The sequence below is a fragment of the Hemiscyllium ocellatum genome, chromosome 19 (genome assembly GCF_020745735.1).
Source record: "Hemiscyllium ocellatum isolate sHemOce1 chromosome 19, sHemOce1.pat.X.cur, whole genome shotgun sequence".
NCBI classification, from domain to species: Eukaryota; Metazoa; Chordata; class Chondrichthyes; order Orectolobiformes; family Hemiscylliidae; genus Hemiscyllium; species Hemiscyllium ocellatum.
The window spans coordinates 37,228,029-37,255,600 of record NC_083419.1 but is presented as its reverse complement, the minus strand read 5'-3'; the positions used below and the strand labels follow the sequence as shown (position 1 = coordinate 37,255,600).

At 41.0% G+C, this 27,572-nt stretch overlaps 1 protein-coding gene across 1 annotated transcript in view; it reads left to right on the top strand.

Annotated features, from left to right (window-relative positions):
• si:dkey-97m3.1 (fatty acyl-CoA reductase 1) overlaps positions 1–27,572 on the top strand; it is a 198,510-nt gene that overhangs the window by 106,280 nt on the left and 64,658 nt on the right. The window contains exons 3-4 of the mRNA XM_060839365.1: positions 5,453–5,619; positions 7,153–7,332. Coding sequence (XP_060695348.1) covers positions 5,453–5,619; positions 7,153–7,332 — 347 coding nt within the window. The remainder of the gene's footprint in view (positions 1–5,452; positions 5,620–7,152; positions 7,333–27,572) is intronic.

The following is a 27,572-nucleotide window of genomic DNA, read 5'->3' as shown; positions in this document are numbered from 1 at the left end:
GTTAGGATCTCAGGCCTTAAAGTTTCATTGTCACCTTTCAATACCTTTCAACTGCGCAGTATTCAAATAGGCAGAGTTAAAAAATTCTGCTCACCAGTTTTCAATTACTTTGTAAGATAGTGAAAGTAAAATAAAGCAGTTGTTTAACTCCCAAGGAACAACGAACAATGCATTTCTCACATTGGATAATCACTGCTCCTTTGTTTGTTTAACCTTGTGTCCTGTTGCAGCTTGTCCTGAATCATGGATGGATGCCTGTCAGACAGCCTCACACCGGGTACCTCACACCTTCAATGCATTATTTGGGCAAACATGGCACCTATTGTTAAAGTTCACTTGAGAATGTAACTTTAAGGAAGTTCTGAAATTTACATATGAAAGAACTGAAACCAACATGTTCATTCTAAAAGATGAAAGATTTAACAAGCAATCCAGGCCTTTTTCAATATTTAATATCAGTGACATCACACTGTAAACTTTTGCTATAAATTCTGTGTCCTGCGATCTTATACTCCACAACCACCTAATGAAGGAGCAGTGCTCCAAAAGCTAGTGCTTCCAAATAAACCTGTTGGTCAATAACCTGGTGTTGTGTGATTTTTTTTAACTTTGTGCACCTCAGTCCAACACTGGCACCTCCAAATCATTACTTATATTGAGTAAATCACATTTCTGGATTTTTATTGGGCATGCAAAAGGTCTATGGTACTTTGATGATTTACCATATGAGACTGAGCAGTAAATATTAGTGGGTGAAAAGGTGTTAGCTAAATGGTGTTGAGTATTTGATTGTGAGAACCTTCGTAGTTAAGAGAGATCCTGATCGGAGTTTCTTCAGTGGGAGGTTTCTGAAAGTCGTAAGGAATTGCAAATGGCTACAAATGATTATTAATACACTTTGTACAGGATCTTAGTTAAAAATCACACCACACCTCTTATAGTCCAACAGGTTTAATTGGAAACACACTAGCTTCTGAAGCGACGCTCCTTCATCAGGTGATAGTGTCCTAATGAAGGACAGTATCACCTGATGAAGTAGCGTCGCTCCGAAAGCTAGTGTGCTTCCAATTAAACCTGTTGGACTATAACCTGGTGTGGTGTGATTCTTAATTTTGTACACCCCAGTCCAACACCAGCATCTCCAAATCATGACTACAGGATCTTAGGCTAGGTTGGGAGAGCCCAAAAGAAATTCACGTTCCCTCACCCATTTCCCCCATGAGTGTGTGTCTTGGATACTTTTTGACCATTCTTAATTTAGAGACCCTAAGACTAGCTACAGTGCTGATCTGCAGTATTTATGACTGCATAATCTAAAACAATTAACCAGGGATGAAGTTTTAGTATAGTCGTTAGTAAGGAAGCAAAAATACGCCTTGATAGGCATTAGAGTCATATAGCATGGAAACAGACTCTTCGGTCCAAATAATCTGCACTGAACAGACATCCCAATCTGACCAAGTTCGGTTTGCTGTAATTTGACCCATATATCTCTGTACCTTTCCTTTTCCTATGCTCATGCAGATGCATTTTAATTGTACTTGTACCCACCTCCACCACTTCCTCTGGCAGCATGTTCTATATATGCATCATTTTCTGTGTGTAAAAGTTACCCCTCTGGTGCTTTTTCAGTATATCTCCTCTCACCTAAAACACATGCTGTCTAGCCCTAGGAAAAAGACCTTGCCATTCACTGTATCCATGGCCCTCATGATTTTATAAACCTCTATAAAGCCACCCTTCAGTCTTGGAAGCTCCAGGGTGGGCCAAGGGTACTCAGCCTCTCCCTGTAGCTCAAACCCTCCAGTCCTTGCAACATGCTTCTAAATCTTTTCTGCACCCTTTCAAGTTTAACATCCTTCCTATACAACAGGAACCAGAATTGTATGCAATATTCCAAACGTAGTCTCGTCAATGTCCTGTAGAGCAGTATTGCCCTTCCCATTCGTATGAAGGTGACCTCATTCGCTTTTGTCTAGAGTTGAACACATACTCAAGTCTGAATAATTTCCGTGACACCTGTTTCTGCGATGAGTCAAACAATTCAGTTCGAAGAACTTTGTGAAATTATTAGTCACAGATGCTGGCAGAACACTGTGTTCTGATTAAGTTCAAGTGTAGGTTAGCCATCAGAAAGTGTGGTGTTTGTCCCCTCTTTACAATAAGGGTCAGCATGCCTAAGTGCCACAGCTCATTTTGATGCTGAACCATTTTTATGATTGTCTCTCTGGAAGCTTGAATTCCAGGCGGGCTCTGGACAGTTAGTATCAGCAGAGGTTCGAATATGGGTGGTTTCTTTAGCTTGTTCATGATTGGTGGCTTTCACTACCAGCTTAACTATTCTAAAAATAAGTTATTACTTGTTCACTGTAATTAACATCTGAAATATTTAATTGCTGATTTTGTATCTCCCAAAATGACTTCAAAGAACAAAGTAAACAGTTGTGTTTGACTTACTATATACAATGCAAGTGACCCGAACAAGCTGTTTAGTGTAAATATGAAGCATCCGTTGTTAAAGATCTTTATATGAAAATTACAATCAATGGCAAAACAAGACTACTCACTGCTGGCCACAAGCAAAATCTAGCAGAGCAACCTATTGTGATAATTTATGTCCCATCAACATGTTGTAGATGGTGACGTTTGGTAGTGGGAATTTGCAGTATTCAAGCAACTAGTCACTTAAAGAATTCTTACAGATGGCCTGAATAACATTGAAATTGAATCATTTTTGAACAATTACATACAGAAAAATAAAGGTTGGACCCACATATGCATGAAGTTGAAATGTTAGGAAAAACATTGAGAAAAGTTAATTTGTAAACTCTTAATTAAATCTTAGCATTGTCATTTAATAGCATTCAATAAATCTTGTTTGCAGTAGTTGTTTCTCAGATATTGTTTACATCCCGATTGCATCTTATGGAACAGAACGGTTTTGTTTTAGATGAGAGTTCTAATGGGCAGAACAGTAAAAGAGAAGTTCTCAATTGATGCAAAGAGGCAGGGAATGGGATGCCACAGAACAAAGAACAAAGAACATTTACAGCCCAGGAACAGGCCCATCGGCCCTCCAAGCCTGTGCTGATCCAAATCCACTGTCTAAATGTATTGCCCAATTCCTAAGTATCTGTATCCCTGTGCTCCTCACCTACTCATGCATCTATTCAGATGCACCTTGAATGAATTTCTCGTGCCTGCCTCTACTACCTCTGCTGGCAGGGCGTTCCAGGCACTTACCACCCTCTGTGTAAAATACTTTCAGCATGTATCCCACTTAAACTTTTCTCCTGTCACCATGAACGTGTGACCTCTCATTGTTGAATCCCTCACCCTGGGAAAAAGCTTATCGCTATCCACCCTGTCTATACCCTTCATGATTTTGTAGACCTCAATCAGGTCCTCCCTCAATCTCCTTTTCTCCTTTGAAAACAATCCTAACCTACTCAACCTCACTTCATAGCTACCTTCCATACCAGGCCACATCCTCATAAACCTTCTCTGCACCCTCTCCAAATCGTCCACATCGTTTTGGTAATGTGGCCACCAGAACTGTACACAGTATTCTAAATGCAGCCGAACCAAGGTATTGTACAATTTTAACATGACCGGCCAGCTCTTATACTCAATACTCTGTCTGATGAAGGCAAGCATAGCATATGCCTTCTTGACCACTCTATCCACCTGTGCAGCCACCTTCAGGGTACAATTGACCTGAACTCCTAGTTCTCTCTGCTCATCAACTTTTCTAAGGCTCTTCTGTTTACAGTATAGTTCGCTCTAGAATTAGGCCTTCCAAAATGCATCACCTTGCATTTGCCTGGATTGAACTCCATCAACTACTTCTTCACCCAACTCTCCAGTCTATCTATATTCTCCTGTATTCTTTGACAGTCTCTGCTTTCTGTTACTCCACCAATCTTCGTATCATCTGCAAGCTTAGTGATCAGACCACCAATGCCCTCTTCATTTATGTATTTCACAAACAACAGTGGCCCCAGCACTGACCCCTGGGGAACACCACTGGTCACCTTTCTCCATTTTTAGAAACTCCCTTCAACTATTACTCTCTGTCTCCTGTTGCTCAACCAGTTCTTTATCCATGTAGCTAGAACACCCTGCACACCATATGACTTCCCTTTCTCTATTAGTTCACCATATGGAACCTTACCAAATGCCTTACTAAAGTCCATGTATATGACATCTACAGCCCTTCCTTCATCTATCAACTTGGTCACTTCCTCAAAGAACTCTATTAAGTTGGTAGGGCGCAATCTCACCTGCACAAAACCATGTTGCCTGTCACCGATAACCTCATTCTTTTCCAAATATAAATAGATTCTACCCCTCAGTACCTTCTCCAGCAACTTTCCCACCACTGATATCAGGCTCACTGGTCTGCAGTTACCTGGAATATCCCTACTACTCTTCTTGTACAGAGGGACAAATTAGCAACCCTCCAGTCCTCTGGCACTTTACCTGTGTTAAAGGATGCTACAAAGATATCTGTCAGGGCCCCAGCTATTTCCTCTCTTGCCTCCCTCAACAACCTGGGATAGATCCCATCCAGTGCTGGGGATTTGTCCACCTTAATATTCTTTAGCCTATCCAACATATCTTCCTTCCTTATGTCAACGTGATCCAGAGTAATCAAACTTCTATCTCTAATCTCAGCATTCATCATGTCCCTCTCCTCAGTGAACACTGATGCAAAGTAATCATTAAGAATCTCACCCATTTTCTCAGGTTCACAGCACAGCCTCTTGTGGAGCATTGAAGGACAGGAATTTCTTGGAATTTTGCATTGATCTTGATTTCTGCTGAATCTTGTACTGAAGTTGTAATCAATGTTAGTAGGGTAATGACAAACCCTGGCAGTTCATTAAAACCCTCCTCAGAGTTTAGACTGTTGCAGCTTAAAAACTGAAGAAATCAACAGTGTATATATATTTCTAGATTTTCCTAGACTCCTAACTTTTTTTTATGTGGTTATTTTAGTTTGTTATAAATGAGAGCTGATTTTTAAATGATTAAAGCTTTGAGCTTTCCAGTGCATGGTGAATGTTGAAAAATAGAATATTCCCAAAGGACAAAGTTATGCTTCATTTTCTGATAGCTTCAAGATGGATTCCGATATCCTGCAAATAAAAATGTGTCCTGCCTGAAGATTATTGAGTGCAGTCATATCCCAAGGCATTAAACTCCTCCAGGATGGTGTATTCACAAAGAATGCAGTATTACTCCAGTCTTAATGGTTTGCTTTAAATCAAATTGCACTGAGTTTCAAAGCCAAAATTACAAATGTCTGTAACCCATGGAAACAGGTTAAGAATCACCTTTTCAACTTAATAGAAGTTCACCATATTAAAAACATACACCGAGTGAAGCAAAATTGTCGCAAAAAGTTTTTAAAATGTAGCCACTATTTTAATCTTTCTTTCTATTGCAGTTATTTGATAGGGTGAGGGAAGATTTTCAGAAGAAGATTATTCCTATTGGCAGTGAGCTGATGCAGCCTAACTTGGCCATCAGTTCAAAGGACACTGAACATCTGCTCTCCTGCATTAACGTTGTCTTCCACTGTGCAGCTACCATACGATTCGACGAGCCTTTAAAGTAGGTCCTTTTTCTAATCTATCCACTCAGATTTGAAAGGAAAGAAAATGCTGTACTAAATTCTAATTTCCTGTATTGATAACTTTTTATAGTTATTGCTGGTTCTGATCTGTTTGTGACTATTGGAATAATTGATTAGAATTTGTTGCCCTCCCACAGCTACTACTTCCCCTAACGATAGCACACCATAAATGCGAATTGTTCTTCAGGTAGCATCTTCCATTATTCATGAGCCACCAGCTCACAGTTTATAATTTTATTGTAGGTTAGGGCAACAGGTAAAGCTCCTATCTCAGCTGGATTAATGATTAACCCCTCGCTGTTGATGTTATTCGTGATGACACAACAGCCAATTAACTAATTTAGCTAACCAGCCTCTCTAAACACAGGTTAAGCATTGCAACAACTACTTTGCAGGCAATTGTGGTATCCAGTAGCACCACACAATTAATGATAACATGATTGAAATCAGGCATGTTTACTTCATGAAAAGATATTTCATAGAGAGTAATTAGATGATACTATCTAGAGCAGTATTTTAAAATATTAAGACTAATTCCGCATTTTGACAAACTGTAGCAATCGGTGTGTCCTTTACTTCTACAGTTGTTTGGGGGAGACAAAACCCTCCAAATATGTTGCAACGTTATCATTGCAGAATATTTCATAAAATCGTTGTTACAGAAAATAATGAAAACAAAACTCTCCACAAGCCAGTAATTTGAAGCATACTCCAACCATTCATGGAGAAATGCATCAATCCATGCATGTCCACAAGAATATTAGATCAGTATGATTTTATTCTATGGTGATGTGATGTCAACATTTTCTCCGAATTATTTTTATTTAATCTTAATAATTCTAAAAACCTCTTGCAGAGTGGAGGCACATTTTTGACCTGCTCCCAGACGTCTAATGCTGTATGAACAAAGGTGCTGGAAAACCGTATTAGGTCAGGCAGCATCTGTGGAGAGAAACAAAATTAAAGTTTTCACATTGATTACCTTTCATCAGAAGTAGATTTTTCCTAATGCTGTTTGATAGCTAGCTATTAAAAAGGTACAGAGCTACTTTCTGGTGAGGACTCTTCTCCAGTATTTCATCCCATGGCTAGGGGGTTGATGGGGAGCAAATTAAAATTTTAATTGGTGGCACCTCAGAGCTCTGCAGCTGAAATCACATTTTCTGTGAAGTAAGGGAATTAAGCTTGCATGGTTTTGTTCTGGGTTACCTTCTGCCGTCACTGGGCTTGATCATAATCACAAATATTTTCAATTTGCACTGTTTTGCCAAATTGAAGACAGATTGGCAGTTTCAGAGTTGCATTTATCTTTTCAGGCTCAATGGTTTGACAAATCAATTGATTTCTGTTTTGTAATGGCATTATTTTAACCAAAGGATATAATTATATGTTTTCGCAAGAATCACAAGAAAATAGTATGTTGTCATATAGGCTGAACACTTGTACATTCATTTACCTTACTGGTTTTCCCTCTCCATGACCCTATTTTCCTTTGCTCTTGCCCTGCACAGACATGCCTTGCAGCTGAATGTGGTGGCTACACAGCAACTGTTAGTGCTGGCCCGGCAGATGCAGAAGCTTGAAGCCTTCATTCACATTTCCACTGCTTATGCAAACTGCAACCGGAATCATGTAGAAGAGGTCATATACCCTCCACCTGTAGAGCCAAAGAAACTCATCGACTCTTTAGAGTAAGATTACTTTTATAGTTGTTTCATTATTTCGCTTCATTTGCATGTTCTTGTCAGGAATTTAAGTATCAGCCAACTTGAAAGATGGAAAGCAGCAATGGGATGCTGGTCGATCAAATGTTAAACTTTTATTGTTGATCTGTATTGTGAAATAATATGTAGGCAGATTGTCTTTTTAATACCGTTTTACAATCATAGAACAAAGTTATATAGTGGATTTTGTGGTGTAGTGGTGGTATTCTTACCCCAGGTTCAGAAAGTCTAGTTAAAGTTTCATCAGTAAGGAGCTGTGTCATATTATGTCCAAACATGTTGATTTTTTTTTGTACAGCAAAGTTGCATTTGTTCTGCAAATTTATATTCTTTATATTTTGTAGAATATGTGGTAAGAACATTCTAATTTTCAGTATCACATCAGAGTTCAGTTGCACTGTATAACTTGCTTTTAATCATTTAGGTTGACTTCAACTCCACAAGCCATCTTAAACAGCTTTAAGCTGCAAATAAAATGGGGATAGTAGGTGAATAAAGTATGAGGAAGAAATGGAGAGAGATTAAGCTCATTCAATGCAAGTAAGCTGCATCAGTAAAACAGGGCAAGAGATTTAACTGGAGATAACATAATATTCAAATTCCATGCAAGTGTAACCTGTGTGATGTGTTAATTATTCAGAATTATTAAGAAATTGGAACAGATACAGTTTTCTGCCAGTCACATACTATGTAGATTTTGGCTGAAGAGTTGGAAGTTAGAGGGTGGGTGCATATTCCAGCTGCAATCTCATCTATGATAGAAAGCAGATACAATTTTAGATCTTAGTGGCAGCAAAGGGTTTTATTAATGAGGGGTCTGGAGTGACAGCCAGTTTATAGGCAGCGTCCAGAGGGTAGGCTGAAAGGAATATACTCAGGACACCAGGGAAGCAGGCTACATTCTAATTTGTGCTGTCTGTACAAAATATGTACATGGTTTACAAAATATGAATGCAACTGAGTTTTAAATTGACCAGGGCAGATGGAGTAGGAGAAAGTGAGGACTGCAGATGCTGGAGACCAGAGTTGAAAAATGTGGTGCTGGAAAAACAAAGCAGGCCAGGCAGCATCCGAGGGGCAGGAGAATCGACGTTTCGGGCATAAGCCCTTCCTGAAGAAACGATGATTCTCCTGCTCCTCGGATGCTGCCTGGCCTGCTGTGTTTTTCCAGCACCACATGTTTCAACCTAGGGTAAATGGAGAACAGGAATCAGGATAGGATATTGATTTATCAGTGTTATTAAAATTTCATTACCATAGAATAGATTTTCCCTAAAACTTCCACTTCTCAGTCAAATAAAACCTGTTTTGTTATGTTCTGGCCTTGTTCCCAACAGGCTGGAGCTGTTTAACTCTTCAAAGGCTGCGTACTCTATGTAAAATATTGGCATTTCAAAAGGTCAACCCTTAAGGATATGTTAAATTCCTAAAAACGTCCCAATTAACAAAGCAGACAACTTCATCTTTCAGATCAGTTCCTTATAAAAATTGTTTGGTTTGGGACCGAAGGTGAGATGTTGTTATACATGGTGTCTGTGGCATTTTATCATCTTCATTTTTGTGACTTCTCTCTGACCAGATCTGGTTCCAAATTGGCAGTTGCGCTAAATCACAAATGTTTGTGATCAAAACTGAATGGTTCTCCAAGCACTTTTTAAGGCATGACCACCCACACTAAAATCAATATTGCATGGATTTTGAAGCCAGCAATTAACTTGCCAGTGGGCTTTTGTGGGTTGTGGTAATGTCCCTATCTGTGGGCCAGAAAGTCTGATTTCAAGACCCACCTTTCATGTAAATGTATCACAACAAACCAGGCTTAGAAGATTTGAGCTATAGGGAGAGGCTGAAGAGGCTGGAGCTATTTTCTCTGGAGCATCGGAGGTTGAGGGTGATCTTACAGGTTTATAAAATCATGAGGGGCATTGTTAGGGTGAAAAGCCAGGGTAGGGGAGTCCAAAACTAGAAGCATAGTTTTAAGGTGAGAGGAGAAAGATTTAAAAGGAACCTAAGGGGCAACATTTTCATGCACAGAGTGGTGCGTGTGTGGAATCAGTTGTCAGAGGAGATGGTGGAGACTGGTACAATTACAACATTTAAAAGGCATCTAGATGGGTATATGAATCGGGAGGATTTAGAGGAATCTGGACCAAATGCTGACAAATGGGATGAGGTCAGACTGGGAATGTCTGTTAGGTGCAGATGATTTAGACCAAAGGGCTTGTTTCCATGTTGTATGACTCTGTTACCCGTCAGTCTCCTCTGCTCCAAGCAAAGCAAAACCCTTCCATCCACTCTTCCTTCAAACTAAAATTCGCCAGTCTCAGCAACATTCTAGCAAATCTCTTCTGTATATTGTCCAGTGTAATCACATCCCTTTTCAAATGTGCATTCCAGAACTGCACACAATACTCTATCTGTGGCCTAACCAATTTTTTTTTACAGTTCCAACATAACTTTCATGCTCTTAAACTCTCTGCCTCGGTTAATAAAGATGTGGATGTGCCGATGTTAGACTGGTATGTACAAATTAAATATCACACAACACCAGATTATAGTCCAACAGGTTTAGTACCCGAGAAAAGGAGCAGCACTCTGAAAGCTTGTATTTCCAAGTAATTCTGTTGGATGATAACCTGATCTTGTGTGATTTCTAACTTGGTTAATAAAGGCAAGTATCCCACATGCCTTCTCAACCACTTTATCTACCTGTCCTGCTACCTTAAGGGACCTGTGAAAATGCACACTAGTGCTCCTAGTGCTTCCCAGGCTCCTACCATCCATTATTTGGAGACACTGGTGTAGAACTGGGGTTTACAATGTTAAAAGTCACACAACACCAGGTTATAGTCCAACAGGTTTAATTGGAATCACACTAGCTTTCAGAGCACCGTTCCTTCATCAGGTGGTTAACTTTGTACCATCTGTTATGTATCCCTTTGCCTTGTTTATCCTGCCTAAGTACATCACCTCATGCTCATCAGGATTAAATTCCATTTGCCACTGATTAGCTTATCTAACCAACCTGTCCGTATCCTCCTACAATCTAAGGCTTGCCTCCTCAATATTTAGCACCTCACCAATCTTCGAATCACCCACAAATTTACTGGTCAACCTCCTATACTCAAACCTAAACTGTATAGGAAAGCTAGGAAATGCAAAAATACCTGCAACAGACATCAAAGGGAATGCATAGGACTATTTACTCTTGCTGCCCAAAATAATGTGTGGCCTGCCAGAAGTGTGCATCTGGTGTGTGACGGCCATTTTGGATTCAAAAGCCCATCCTTAAAGAATAGCATTAGACACGTGAATTTTGCCAATAGAAACCCAAATATTGCACCATCATATATAAAACTCATCAATGCCGACTCCTCCCTTAGTCAGATTCCTATGTATTGTTGTGATTTGCTAGCCGGTTAACCTAACTTTGCTTCATCTTTTGGAATATGATAGATTATACATGTTATGGAAGCTTATTTGAATCCAATTTAATGATTTGAACAGATGTGATACTGGCCTTCGTTTCACTGGATGTTACAGGGAGTACTTGATATACAGTACAATATCACGTAATAGAGTTCAAAAATGTGGTGCCGGAAAAACAATATATAGTACTGATATACAGGGTCCGATAGAAAACTCTCATGCTAGAAGAGACACAGGAAGGAATATTTCTGTAAGCCTACAGTTGAATGGCAGGTGGAGCTTTAATAGTCTTACAGTCCTTTCCCAGCAAAAATGATATTATGTGAGTACATACTCTCTCCTGCAAAATGCATAAAATAAATCCTAAGAGCCACACATGGACAGCTTTGAAAGTGGAGAATGAGGAGTTTGTGAAGTCTCTGAGTCAAGTCAATTCTCCCAAAATCTCTGAGCAGTCTTGCCCATTGGGTAGCTGTTGAGGATAGTTAAGTGCCCACCTTATTGGCGAAGTGGCCAGAATCTATCCTAATGCCATGGTTCCCACATTGGGACTGGACAGCAGGCATAGAAGTGGAGTTGAGGCTGAGATGAGATCAGCCATGACCGAATCAAGTGGCAGAGCAAGCTCAAGGGGCTGAATTGCCCACTTCTGCTCCTGGTTCTTATGAAACTCAGCAGGTGACTGAAGATGGCTTCCAGTAGCAGGCCAGGAACTATTGTGAAGATTTTATGTTTTTTTTGTATTTTTGAGTGTGGACTGAAATGAGAACAGGACTGTTCTAAAAAAAAATAAGGATTTTGGAAAAGCTTGCTGCAATTGTTAAAATAAAATTGAAATGTTTTAACCTGACATTCATTGTAAGTGTTGTTTATGCAAATGTTTGGTCAGGCAGTGAGGCAGGGTGGCACAGTAGCTCAGTGGTTATCACTGCTGCCGCACAGTACCGGAGACTCAGCCTTGGGCAACTGTCTGTGTGGAGTTTGCGCATTCTCTCCGTGTCTTCATGGGTTTCCTCTGGGTGCTCTGGTTTCCTCCCACAGTCCAAAGATGTGCAGGTTATGTGAATTGGCTGTAGTGTTAGGTGCATTAGTCAAAGGGAAATGGGTCTGGGTGGGTAACACTTCGGAGAGTTAGTGTGGACTTGTTGGGCTGCAGGTCCTGTTTCCACACTGTAGGGAATCTAATCAGACAAGTTGGAGCCAGCGAGTGTTCTTACAGTGGAGATTCAGCCGGCAACAATTAGCTGATTGGTTCATAAAATAGTAACCAGTTGTCAGTGACAAGGCTATTCTGCCTGCTAACAGCTATTTGATTGGCTTCCAACTAGTTAAATAGCTTCTAGGTATGAATGTTTGGCAGTAGACATCAAACCTCCAATAAAGAAGGAGCAGTTCTTTTCTCTGCATTTTTTTCATAAAATACCTCAAACCTGAAGAAAGCCAATTTATTTTTCGCCATCAGTTAATGTAAGCTATGGCTCTTCATCAGCAAGTCAGATACTTCATAACTGTGAACCAGTTACTGTGTGCCTCCTGAAAGTAAGTGTATGTAACTGGAAAAAGAAAATTGAGGTGCAAGAAATCCTGATAAGCTAAAAGGAACATCTGAACATCTGCTTGAAACTTGTGGACAATGACCATTGAGCTGCCTTCCCAGTCTTTCCTTCTGACCATAACGCTCAGTTTTTTTTTTTGCCCATCTTCGTGTGTGTGTGTATACATGTGTGGAGAGGGAGGTTTGTAACAGTTTAGAGTTTTAAGTAGTAAATTTACATGTCAATTGTTCATAATTGTTTGTAGCTAGAATCTATTTATATGAAGTCAATAAGAATCAATGTTAAATACAGCAACCTCTTCTGTGCTTATTGTCAACCTGAGTTTAAAAGCAGGGTAAATTGAGAATTTTGCAAACAAAATTGTTAACTTTTGTGAAGACCTGTTTTCCAGTACCTTAACCCCGTGAGGTGTAACACTATTGACATCTCCATATTGACATACCCCATTTTGTAGCTGCTGGAATCAAAGGAATCGAGCTGTGATTGAAATCCAACATCCAATAGCTACGCCATACTTGATGTTTATACTTTCAGACCTCTTCAGAGGGTGCTTCCAATTGGAGGTCCCTTGCACTCCTCCACCTTTATTGACAGTACTCATGTCTCTTGGAGGAAATACCCACAGCCTTGGGTCCTCTACTTGGCCTTTCTGCCTGTGCAGCCCATCCATCACCATCTCCACTAAATGATATATGTAGAGCTGTTTGGTACTTATCTGCCCCTATGAAGATCATGCAGGTAGGGATCCTTAGGCATTGGATTAACCAGATCTGTATCTTAAAACAGTGTTAATAGGATTGTATCCAAGATTCTAATTTGTTCTGAATTCTGTTAAAAAAGAGACACTGAATAGTATTTAATTGGGGTGACAAGAGTATCAGCAAGTTAGCTGGAGAGCTAGTGAGAGTTCTGCTTTACCTGCTTTAGGAAGACGTGCCAAATTAAGTGATTATGAAGATTGGGCCTGAAATTACAGGAGAATGAGAGGGTATATAAATGAAATGTACACAATTCATAAAGACAGCATAAATGCAGAAAGGATTATTCCGCTGTCACGGTGGAGGGGTTGGTGGTCTAGAACCAGGCAATGCAGTCTCCAAATATAGGGCTAATTATTTAGGAGTTAGATAAGAAGGAAGTCCTGCACTCGGAGTATTGTGATTAATCGGAATGTTCTATGTCAGAGGGCTGTGGAGGGTCAGTCATGGAGAATGTCAAAGATATTGATTGATAGAATTCTTCATATTAATGATGTCAAAGGGCAGTGGGTTAGATAATGCATGCTGTTATGAAGCTGTAGAGATGTACTGTACCTTTAAGGGAGCTGAAACTTCTGGCTGGCAAAGAGTGTGCTGAAAAATTTAAAAACGTAACATTTGGTTATGAAACAAATAGCTGGAGCTGTGTCCAAATTCCAATGTCGGCAATCAGTTTAAATTATGCCCCAGATACCAAAATCCAATCGAATTTGAATTTTACTGTTTTGGATGACATCAGACCAATGAGCCGGTCCAATGTTTTGTGGGTATATAAAATCGTGTATTTTGAACAGTTGGGGAGAACAGCAAAGAACAACCAAGCACCAACAGATTGCCAGCTGACTAGCTCTCTGAAAAGTACCTGTCCATAAGAAAGTTGTGCAGCAGAAAACCGGAGACGACCTAGAGGAATCTACAGAGGAAGTTTGACATCTGAAGACAACAACTGGTTTTGAAAATTGATTTGTTGTAAATTTAAGAGGGAATTTATCGGACCAGCATTGTAGAGTGAGAGGGAAAAATAGGTTTAAGAGAGGAGTTATAAATGGTTGTTGTTTAATGTTCTCTTTTGGACTTAAAGAATTAAATTGTTAATTTTTTTCTTTAAGTAGTGATATTTGGGATAGACCTTTGCCACTCAAAATTGAGCACATTACGGTGCGAGTTGAGCTTTTCTGTGTCTGGTTTCAATTAGCAGAGGGGTTTACCCTGTGTTGTAACAATGGCCTAGAATAGCGGAGCAGGCTTGAGATGCTAAATAGCCTTCTTCTTCTCCTACAATCCTATGAACTGCATGGATCTAATAAACTACCCTGAGGAACCATAGCAGTTGATGAGTACTATTTATTGTTACCATCCCAGGCTTGACTGTCAGAAGTAGCATGTATATGTAGGTAATGGACTATGATTGAGTACACCACATTGCACATCAAATGTGATAAAGAGTGGTCCCACAGATTTGTTAGCAATTCATCTCAGATATTAATGACCTAGTGGATTGTCAAATGTTATTGTATTTCTCAAGAGATTACAGTGCTTTAATTTTGTTGCTTTGGGCTCTCAAAGTCCATCTGTTATGAACTGCTTCAACAATTACTCCCATTCCAGTTGTTGATAACCCTCCCCTCTTGGATCAATAACCCCCTCCCCTGTCGCCAGAACTGCACTCCAGTCCTAAGTCCAGCTATTGACTGATAGCGAGCTTCCGAAAGCTACTAATGTTCCTGGATATTCCACAGAGCTCCAAAGTTGCTCAGTTCCGTCTATCATATGCTGCTTGTGGGCTTTACAACCCCTAGTCTCAGCTTAACTGAACTATTAGTGAGAGTTATTTTTTTGTCTCGCGCATGAGTGCACACATGCACAACCTCTAAGTGGTCTACCTTTAGATATGTCTGTCTGTTTCTCCACTTGCCTGTGTCCTTTGAACTCTTCTTCAATGATCCAGAACTGTGCTGATTAACACATTGAAAACTTTCCGAAATGCTCTTCCCCTATTGCTGGGCAGAATTGTGCATTGGAAATGAGATCTCCTGGAGATTATTACATTGTCACTGATGCTGGAAGTAGACTTCATTACATAGCAGGAAAAATATTGACTTCATTCTCTAAATTGATAATATTAAAATTTGTTTTTAATGGTGTTTAGAAGTCAGCAGTTTGAAGAAAATTTCTGTAGTGTAGTTTTATTAATCATATCTGTGGCCAACAAATGAGTAATGCCATAACATTTTAGACACCTTTTATAATCAATGCTTCTTAAAGTAATTTAGGAGATAAATGGAACATTAGGTAATCTGTATTTGTTTTTCTTTTGGATGCACCTTGAATTAAACAGATGAAATGAATATTTTATCTTTGTTTCGGCAATAAAGATACTAAAGCAAAATGAATCTAGAGAGTATCAGTCAGTGTTTATCAACTGCAGCTCAAGAACACAAAGCTGGTCATAAATTATAATGAGTGACATCAAATGTTTAGAAAGCAGACAAGGATAGCTGGTACAGGAATTGGAAATACTGTAATGAAACTTTTGCAGAATGATATTCTAGGTTGTGGTTAAGATTGCAGGTCAGATGACTGGGTGGAATACAAAGGACAGGTATAACTATAAGGCTAATTACAGCATGGGAGAAGGCGGACTGGAAATATTAGAACAGACAACAAAAGTTTCTGTAAGTATCTAAAATGGAAAAGAATAAATAAAATTAATGGGTTGATCCTCTAGAGGGTGAGATTGAAAGTTAATAACAGATAAGAAAGAAATGGCAGATCCAAAGAATAATATTTTGCTTCTGTCTTCACTGTGGAGTTTATAAAAATGTCCGAATAATATCTGTAAAAGGACGAGATGAACTTAGTGAAACTATACTCCATAGGGATGTAGTGTTGTGCAAACTGATGGACTATGGACTGATAATTCTCCGGTTCTGATGGACTTTGTCCTCGGTTCTTAAAAGAATAAACTAGTGAGGTGGTAGATGCCTTGCTGTTATTTTTCTAGAATTTGTTAGATTCTGGAAAAGATCCATCAGTCTAGAAAGTAGTAAATATAACCATACTACTCAAGAAGGAAAGGGAGGTAGAAAACAAGAAACTATAGGCCAGTCAGCTTAATATCTATCATGAGGAAGATGTTAGATTTGAGATTAGCAAGTTTATAACTGGGCACTTAAAATCATGCTGACTGCTTTGAATTTTTCTATGTTTCTTTGAAGTTTCACAACATCTTTCCTATAGCAGGGAGACCAGAATTAGATGCATATTCCAAAAATGGCCTAACCATTATCTTGTACAGCCACAACATGATCTTCCAACTCCTATACTCACTGACCAATAAAGGCAATCATAACAAACACATTCTTCATTACCCTGTATATCTGTGACTCCACTTTCAAGGAATATGAACCTCATCCCAAGGTCTCTTTGTTCGGCAACACACCCTAGGACCTTACCATTAAGTGGTTAAGTCCTGCACTAATTGGTCTTTCCAAAATGAAGCATCTCACATTGACCTAAGTTGAACTCCATCTGCCACTCCTTGGCCTTTTTGCCCATCTGATCAAGGTCCCATTGTATTGTGTGGTAATCTTCACTGTCCACTATCACCGCCAATTTTGTGTAATCTGCAAACTTAGTGACTAAACCTCCTATATTCACATTAAAATCATTTATTCATTGCCTCTATGCCAATTACAGTGTTTGGGAATGATATTTTAGTCAAAATAAAGCACCGAACCTTGATGCATTACTTGAGGATGGAGACAAGGATAGTGACTGGCCAACAACAATCACATAGTTTAGTTACAGCCAGCAGTATTGCTGCTGCCAGCAAAGTGCACCAACCAACAAATCTTTAACACATAGTATTTTGCACCTGCCCAAATGCTGTCTAGCTTTCCTTGCTATCAGTAAAACATAAGTCACCAAGGGACTTAGAGAATGTGTAACAAATTTAGTTCCAAAAGCCAAGCCAGCCCCAGTGCAAAAGTGGACAACAAGACTACAACACTGATGAAGGGCTTACGCCCGAAATGTCAATTCTCCTGCTCTCGGATGCTGCCTGACCTGCTGTGCTTTTCCAGCACCATATTGTTTGACTCTGATCTCCAGCATCTGCAGTCCTCACTTTCTCCTACAACACTGACAGCAAAGAACAATGGTGCACAAACAAAAATACTGTGAACTTCAGAGTCAATGAAGCAAAAGTTAGATTTTAGAAGGTGACCAAGCTTTGTATATTGTTAATCACACACACACACCATCCTGATAGTATAAGGCAAGCAGAAGCTTTGACAACCATAAATATCTTGAAATGGTAAGATGACACGCATCAAAAGCTAAATTGTCACAGGAGCTAGTGCTTACATATTATCACTATGCCTCCTGAAAGATGTCTACCTTAGTAGGTGGCACAGCCTACAAAAGACTGTCCCATACTGCATTGTCTCACACTCCATGCAATTGTATAATCGTACTGTGTTGTCAATCCAGGCTCATATTGTCTTCCTGAAATCTTCTACCTCAAATACCAACGTCCAGCAGTGGTGGAACTATGAGTATGCACAGAAGACAATAAGGCATAGGAGCAGAAATTAGGCCATTCAGCCCATTGAGACTGCTCTGCCATTCAATCGTGGTTGATAATTTTCTCAACCCCATTCTCCCACTTTCTCCCCGTAACCCTTGATCCCCTTTACAATCAAGAACCTATCTATCTCTGTCTTAAATATGTTCAATGACCTGGCCTCCACAGCCTTCTGTGGCAGTGAATTCCATAGATTCATCACTCTCTGGCTGAAGAAGGTTTTCCTTATCTCCATTCTAAAGGGTCTTCCCTTTACCCTTAGACTATGCCCTCGGGTCCTTGTCTCTCCTACAGATGGAAACATCTTCCCAACATCTACTCTGTCCGGGCCATTTCATATTCTGTAAGTTTCAATTAGATTCCCCATCATCCTTCTAGTCAAGTATAAACAATTAGATTCCCCATTCCATCAAGTATAAACACAGAGTCCTCAAACATTCCTGGTAATGTTAAGTTTTTCATTCTTAGGACCATTTTCATGAACCTCCTCTGAATATTCTCCAGGGCCAGTACATTCTTCCTGAGTTATGGGCCTCAAACCGTACACAACACTCCAAATGTGGTCTGACCAGAGCCTTATAGAGCCTCAGAAGTATATTCCTGCTTTTGTATTCAAGTCCTTTCAAAAATGCCATCATTGCATTTGCCTTTCTAACTACTGACTCAACCTGCAAGTTTACCTGGACTAGATCTGTCAAGTCTCTTTGCACTTCAGACTTCTGAATTTTCTCTCCATTCAGAAAATAGCCATGCCTCTATTCTTCCCACCAAGGTGCATTACCTTACACTTTCCCACGTTGTGCTCCATCTGCCACTTCTTTGCCCACTCTCCTAATCTGTCCCAATCCTTCTGTAGCCTCCCCGCCTCCTCAATGCTACCTGTCCCTCAACCTATCTATGTATCATCTGCAAACTTAGCCAGAATGCCCTCAGTTCCTTCATCCAGATTGTTAATGTATAAAGTGAAAAGTTGTCGTCCCAACACTGAGCGTTATGGAACACCACTTGTCACCGGCTGCTACTGAATTTCTTTTGATATATAAAGGCAAAAGAGAGGCAAAAGTGGACATTTGGTTGCTGAAAAATGACACAGGAGAGATAATAGTTGGAAACAAGGAAATAGCTGAGGAATTGAAATATTACTTCACATCAGTCTTTACGGTGGAAGACACAAGTAATTTCTCAAACCTTCAGGAGAGTGAAGGGGCAGAGCTGAGTATGGTAGCCATCACCAAGGAGAAGGTGCTAGAAAAACTGAATGGTCTGAAGGTGGATAGATCACCTGGACCAGATGGGCTATACTCCAGAGTTCTAAAGGAGATAGCTCAAGAGATCATGGTGGCACTGGTTGCAATCTTTCAGGAATCACTAGAATCAGGGAGGGTCCCAGAGGACTGGAAAATTGCTAATGTAACACCCCTGTTTAAAAAGGGAGTAGGGCAGAAGACAGAAAATTACAGACCAACTAGCCTAACCTCAGTTGTGGATAATATCCTGGAATCAATTGTGAAGGATGAGACTTCTGAATGTGTGGGAGTGTATGGTAAAATAAGGCAGAGTGAACATGGTTTCTTCAGGGGAGGTCATGCTTGACCGCTTTTCAAGAATTCTTTGAGGAAGTACTGAGCAGTGTAGACCAAGGAGAGCCAATGGATGGTATTTAACTGGACTTTAAGAAGGCCTTTGACAAGGGAGGCTACTGAGTAAGTTAAGGGCCCATGGTGTAAGAGGCAAGGTTCTAACATGGATAAAAGCTTGGCTGTAATTACAGTTTGAAATTCAAATCACAACACCATGATGGAATGGATAATGACACAATTGAATCAGTCAATGATCTCAAACACTAACTTGGACCAACTTGACTTGGTTGACAATTATAAGTGTGATGTAATATAATATCTTAAGAGTAAAGCAATCCCATTTATTGATCCTCCAAGGAAATGTAGTGTGTACGTTCAGGAGCAGTTTTCATGTAGCTTACATAGGCTTCAGTAAGGCCTTCAATAAGATCCCACATGGAAAACTGATCAAAATGCTAAGAGCCCATAGACTCCAAGGCAAGTTGGCAAACTAACTCCAAAATTGGTTTGCAAAAGGGAGCAAAAGTTAATAATGGAGGATTATTTTTGTGATTGGAAGTTTGTGACAAATAGTGTACCACAGGGATTAGTGCTGGGATTCCTGCTGTTTGTTGTATGCTGTTCTGGGGAAAATCACCAGTCTCTGAGTCAGAGTCAGGGTTCAGTGACAGAGTTTACTGTACAAGGAAGTACTGGAGCTCCGGGGAGAGACACCAATAGCACAGTGGTCAGCTGCGATTCTTCTCTCAACCCAGAGCACATGTCAAGATACTTTTATACATCTTGTGATACAATAGGTCAGTGATGAGGTTATTGTCTTTGTAACATGATTTTTTATGGCAATCATTGCAGAATTGTTGATAGTTTTGATACATTGTCAGTTTCAGCACAGTCTTTGTTAATTTCAGCGTGATTGTTGTTAGTTTCAGTACAGACATTGTCAGTTTTAATGGCTGCGTGGAAGTCCATTGCTGTAGTAATGGGTGCTAATCGCTCTTCCTGAGAAGGATGATTACTGCAGTCCTGAAAATGTGTTGCTGGAAAAGCGCAGCAGGTCAGGCAGCATCCAAGGAGCAGGAGAATCGACATTTCGGGCATGAGCCCTTCTTCAGGAATGAGGAAAGTGTGCCAAGGTGGGGGGAAGGGAAATGAGGAAACTGGAGAAATCTAGGTTCATCCCTTGTGGTAGGAGGGTTCCTAGGCGGAAGATGAGGCGTGCTTCCTCCAGCCGTCGTGTTGCTATGGTCTGGCGATGGAGGAGTCCAAGGACCTGCATGTCCTTGGTGGAGTGGGAGGGGGAGTTGAAGTGTTGAGCCTCAGGGTGGCTGGGTTGGTTGGTCCGGGTGTCCCAGAAGTGTTCTCTGAAATGTTCCACAAGTAGGCAGCCTCTCTCCCCAATATAGAGGAGGCCATTTCCGCCACCTCCAAATAGACACCACCACTAGGGATATATTTCCCTCCCCTCCCCTATCAGCGATCCGAAAAGACCACTCCCTCCGTGACTCCCTCATCAGGTCCACACCTCCCACCAACCCAACCTCCACTCCAGACACCTTTCCCTGCAACTGCAAGAAACACAAAACTTGTGCCCACACCTCCCCCCTTACTTCCCCCCAAGGCCCCAAGGGATCCTTCCATATCCATCACAAATTCACCTGCACCTCCACACACATTATTTGCTACATCTGCTGCACCCAATGTGGCCTCCTCTATATTGGGGAGACAGGCCGCCTACTTGTGGAACGTTTCAGAGAACACTTCTGGGACACCCGGACCAACCAACCCAACCACCCCGTGGCTCAACACTTCAACTCCCCCTCCCACTCCATCAAGGACATGCAGGTCCTTGGACTCCTCCATCGCCAGACCATAGCAACACGACGCTGGAGGAAGGGCGCCTCATCTTCCGCCTAGGAACCCTCCAACCACAAGGGATGAACTCAGACTTCTCCAGTTTCCTCATTTCCCCTCCCTCCACCTTGTCTCAGTCCCAACCCTCGCACTCAGCACCACCTTCCTAACCTGCAATCTTCTTCCTGACCTCTCCGCCCCCCACCCCCACTACAGCCTATCGCCCTCACCTTAACCTCCTTCCCCTATCGCATTTCCTACACCCCTGCCCCCTACCTTTTATCTTAGCCTGCTTGGCACACTTTCCTCATTCCTGAAGAAGGGCTCATGCCCAAACGTCGATTCTTCTGCTCCTTGGATGGTGTCTGACCTGCTGTGCTTTTCTAGCAACACATTTTTAGCTCTGATCTACAGCGTCTGCAGTCCTCACTTTCTCCTAGAAGATTATTGCAGTCCTGCCTATTATAACTCCGTATTGGCTCCGTATCAAGCTGTTAGCATTTCTATCAAAGGTGTTGGCTGGACCCAGACACTTTGGTAGGCAGTGTACATAACTCATGTGTATTCTCTCTCCCACCCACCTTAAATTAATCAACTAGGTTGTGAGTGCATTGTGCTGGGATTCTGGTAGCCCCAGGCAGTATTTGTATTTGCTCAGCTGTCTCTCTCCATACTAGGGTCCGGCGGCCATTTTATGTGTCAAGTGGCCAACTTATGGCTCAGCAGCCGTCTTGTGTGTTCATGTGCCTAGTGTCACCCTGTCCCGTGCCATCTCCCACTTCAATGCATTATTGACTTGGATGTGAACGTAGAAGATATACTTAGTGAGTTTGCAGATGACACAAAATCTGGTGATGTTGATGGTGAGGACAAATGTCTCAGATTAGAGTCTGATATTGATCAGCTGGGCAGAGCAGTGGCAGAAGGTATTTAGTCCCTATATATGAAGTGATGTATTTAGGGAAGTCTAATAAGGGAAGAAATTACACAATAAGTGGCAGATCCCTAGGGAGTACTGATGAAACAAAGAGATGTGGGTGTACAAGTCCATAGATCCCTGAAGGTATCAGAACAGGTAGAATAGTAGTGAAGAAAGTATATTATATGATCACCTTTAAAAGTTTGGAATAGAATATAGGAGCAAGGAAGTCTTGTTACAACTTTATAAACATTAGTTAGGCCAGAGATTAATACTGTGTGCAGTTCTGGTCACCACACTATTGGAAGGATGTCATTACAGTGGAGAGGAGATTCCCCAGGATTCTGGGATGAATAGTCTCAGTTACGAGGAGAGACTCGATACACTCGGTTCGTTTTCCTGGAGCAGAGGAAGCTGAGAGGGGGATCTGATTGAGGTATACACAGTTATGAGAAGCATGGACAGAGTGGATCATGCAAATCTTTTCCCTCTGGCAGATACATCTAAGGCTAGAAGGCATAATTTCAAAGTGAGGAGTAGGTGGTTCAAAGGAAATCTGAAAGAACTATTTTTCATTCAGAGGGTAGTGGAAATACGGAACACGTTGCCTGAGATGGCTGTGGAGGCAGTGCATGCTGACATTAGAAATGCTGGGGCCACTGTGCATACTGTTCTCATTTGGAAATCCTGTGCATCATTGTTCCATGTGTAATGTCTACATGGTGCATGTACACAGAACATGCACAACGATAAAATGGGAACTGAACAGCAGGGGGTGAGGTGTGGACAGAACTGATAGAGTTACGTTAGGGGTGAGAAAAGAGATATGGCCAACAAGAGGGAGAGAATGGTTGGGACTGGTTCAGATGTTGGCGGGGTGAGGGGAGGGAGAAAATGGATGGGGCTAGTGGAGAGAGAACACAAGGAGCTGGAGTGGGTGGGTGAAAATGGATAGGTTTGGGGTTAGGAGGAACTACTGGTCTCTGAGGGCATTGAGAACAGACACGATTGGGGTTGTCCAGAACATAGGGGTCACATTCACCCCCCCCCACATCCCCCAGTCTGTTCCTCCCCTTCATTAGACAAGCTCCCCTCCCCAGCCCTTCCACTGGACTTGTAACCCTCTCCCTCTGATGGTTCCTCGCTCTAATGTCTCTCTCCCTGCATCACCCCCTCCCCCCACCAAGCTTAATGTATTTGCCTCCACACACCACAGGACAATATCTCTCAACCCCGCCTTCCCGATCCACCCCCAACTCTCTCTCCATTCACAGCTGCATCTGTGAATGTATATGTGATTAATTGCAGGGAATAGCATGCTCACTCTGCAGAGTCAGCAAAAGAAACCATGTACATAATCTTCATCTGGTTGGTCCGGGTGTCCCAGAGGTGTTCTCTGAAACGTTCTGCAAGTAGGCAGCCTCTCTCCCCAATATAGAGGAGGCTATTTCCACCACCTCCAATCAGACTCCACCACCAGGGATATATTTCCCTCCCCTCCCCTATCAGCATTCCGAAAAGACCACTACCTCCATGACTCCCTCGTCAGGTCTACACCCCCCACCAACCCAACTTCCACTCCTGGCACCTTCATCTGTAATAAACCTGCTACATGCTGCCATGCAACAATATCCATGCTTAGTTTCTTCTGTTGGAGGAGATAACATGAAGTTTTACTATATCAGGTAAAATACCCTGCTGGAGACAAAACCCACACCACAAACTGTTTTAACTTCTTTGAAACCAGCCCTATTCCTGAAGTCAATTTTGATTGCTCTGCATGATTGGAGTTTAACTCAACTCCATTGTAAAAAAAACAGTGCATGGTGGCAACAAATTCAATCAATTCTCATGTTGTTTATACTGTAAAGCACAAAGCATTCTGATGAGAATATATATTACCTGATTGAGTTAAAGTAGTGCCTCTGTATGGAATCTGAAAGAGGTTCAGGTATTTCAGGACATATTTGAGCATACTTTTGATGCCAGTGATTACAATCCATCTCTTTCTCCTATCCTTAATCAGTCCTTGCCTTTCCAAATATATGCACAAACTGTCCCTCAGGATTCCCTCCAACAACTTGACCACGACCGACGTCAGGCTCACTGGTCTATAGTTCCCTGGCTTGTCCTTACCACCCGTGGTGTTTCTTTATTCTGTAAATTGTCATAATCTAGAATGCAGTGACTGAAAGGATGTTGGAAGTAGTCTCAATCTTTTTAAAGTGCTGGTTAAATGCTGGAGGAGAAAAAAATTACAGAACTATCCATAAAGGGCCAGGATAAAATCAACTGCTCTTTCTCGAGATGTCTCAGCCACAGTAAACAAATGGACTCTTACTCTGACTTTGATAAGATTCTATATGAAAGGTTTATTCCCTTATGATTGTTTTTGGCAGGGAGTAAAGCCAATTGATAATGCAAATATTATCCATGGAAGAACTAACAAATGTCATTTTTAGTATTTACTATTCCCCTTGGATGCAACTTTTCACAGAGTGCTAAATGAAAATCAAATGTTGTTTTGAAGCAACATAAATAATGTTCAGATGCATCACTGACCAGAAATTCTGCACAACTCCAACCTACTGTTCATAATCATTGCATTTGGGAACTGGCCTGTGTCTGTGACCAAGATGTAAACTTGTAGTTTATTAGAAGAGTTATTAGACCTCCCTGGGAATGATTACTAAATAATGCCGACAGATGTGGGCAGAAAAGCCAGGTCATTAGGGATCATATAAACAGTCTGAAAGATTATTAAAGAAATATTGAAAATGGCTGGAGACAAGAGACAATTAGTGTTACTAATGTGAGTTTGTGTGCAGCAGGTATTTTATCTGATGTGACAGTGCTGTCCCTTGTAAGTTAAGAAAGTGGGTGTGGACATCATGGTATTGAAGACCCCAGCAGATTCTTATTATAGTTAACTATTGCATCCAAACCCTTATATTTCTCAGGCTTCTGAGTTTCTGGGCTCTTTATTTCTAATTCACTCGTGGGAGTCACTGGTTAGCCAGCATTTATTGCCTTCCTTAGCTGCCCTTGAATAGATTATTTCAGAGCACAGTTTAGAGTCAATCACATTGCTCTTGGTCAGGAATCACATATAGGCCAGACCAGGTGAGGAGGGCAGATTTCTTTCCGTGAAGGGCATTAGTGAACCAGATGGGTTTTTTTCAACAATCAGTACTGGTTTCATGGTCATCAGTAAATTCTTAATTCCAGATCTTTTTTTTATTTCAAATTCCATAATTCACTGTGGTGAGATTCAAACCCAGGCCCATAGAATATTAGCTGCCTTTCTGGATTAATAGTCTAGCAATAATACCATTAGGCCATTACCTCCCCACCTAGGTTAAGACTAAGCAATTAGATTATATCAGAGCAGCACAATTCCAGGAATACATGCTTCAAGTGATCACTGGTAACATGGAGACTGAGATCTTTATACCCTCAGATCACTTGCCGTGATACAGTAATAATATCATAAGCCTGTCTCTTAAAGTTATATTGATGTACTGACCAGGAGACATAACACAACACATAATATCAAAAAGAAAAAGCTATAATATTTGGTTACATCATCGGAGCATCTAGTGGGCATGCCCAAAATTAATTGATAAGAAAGACTGATGGAAAACATAGGAGAGAAAAATAGAGGAGAAAGTGGATAATATAATGAACTGGATGCTCTTGATCAGTGTGGAAGGTGTAAGGACAGCTCATGACAGACAGAGGCACAGAGGATGATGCCAATAATTGAAAGAAAGAGCAGTTTATTGATTGTGCATGATTAAAGGGTCCAATAGTGTCTTGTAGTGTAGTGGTGGTGTCCTTACCTCTGAGACAGGAGGCCTCAGTTCAAGTTCCACCTGCTTCTCAGGTGTGTAATAACATCTCTGAACGGGTTCATTTGGAAAAGAAAAAACCCTGACTTTAAGGGAGAAAAGGGCCTTATCGGCTCTTGCAATGCAGTGGTTATGCCCCTATCTCTGAGCAAGGAGGCACAGGTAGAAGTTGCACTTGCTCTAGAGATGTGAACACGTTGTTTAGATAATATATAAAGATACCTTAAACTGTTTGCATTAGTTGTGACTGAAAAATGGCTAGAGTTGTAAACAGCTGGAAATATCTCTGGGTTTGACATGCACCTAACATACCTAGAGTCAGTTGGTGATGAAGACACACAGAGGCCAGTTAAATCTAACAGTGCTGTCAGCCAGCAAATTCACATGGGTGCCAATCACATGTTTGTGCTGAGACATGAAGACTATCTTAAATTTGTGGTTAAATTTTTTTTTCTGTTAAGTATTTAAAATAGTATCTTGTTTTTACCAGAAAACACAATGATATGTTTGTCCAGGAACTTTTAGCTAAAATGGAACAATTTCAGATAGAAGATGACTTTAGCTCATGGATCACATATCCACAGCAGGTCCCTGTCACACTTCCAATACAATCCAGTCATTTGCAACAATCTACCTTGAACCCTGTTGAAGGAGGATGAGGAGAAACAATGGCAGCAAAATTCAGCTCCATAACTGGGGTCCTTTCCATGTGACAGCAGCTGGATGGGCTAAAAATCACATGGAATGGGGTGCGGGGGAATCATAATGTCAATCAGTGTCAAGTGCAGATACACCATTTGATCTACTGTTTTGAACTTCATAGAACTAAAAAGTGCACAGGTGGACATGTACCTACTTGTGCTATTTAAGGAGATTAGCATGGAAGTCTCATGTAAAATGCTTTTGAATTTCTGCTGCTGGAGACTTAAAGAAAAACTTGCATGATACAACACTTCTCACAAACACCTGGTATCTCAATGTTCTTTACAGCCAACAAAGTACTTACTGTAGTGGCTGTTGTGAAGTAGGTACAAAAGCAAGATAGCACTCAACAAATAGTAATGTGACAATGACTAGAATGTTGATTGGGGATTGGCCTGAACAACAGGGATAACTGCCAGGCTCGTCTTTGAAATAGTGCTGTGGAACCTTTCTATATTTACCCAGGCAGACAGATGAGGCCATGTTTTGATGTTTCAACTGAAAGACAGCACCTCCAACTGAACAGAACCATTGCACACAAGGGTCAGCCTTGATTTTTGCACCCAAACCGTGGAGTGGGACTTGAACCCAGGATCTGTGAATTATTATCAAAGGTGCTGCTAACTGAGTAATAGCTGATGCTAGTTAGTGGAATCACTGTTATTCATGAGCTTTAAATCAGAATGGTAGAGGCTCTGGACCTTTTTTTTATTCAATCAGGTGATCTGAGCATCTCTAGCTAGGTGATGTTAATTTCCTATTGTCCTTGAGAAGGCAGTATTGAGCTCCCTTCTTGAATTGTTGCAGTCTGTTTGATGTATGTACTCCCACTGTGGAGAGTTCCAGGATTTTGACCCAGTGACACTGAGGAATGGTGATTTATTTCCAAGTCAGGATGGACTGTAGCTTCGAGGTGAACTTGCTATTGGTGGTGGTTTCATGTATCCCATGTCCTTGTCTTTCTAGATGGAAG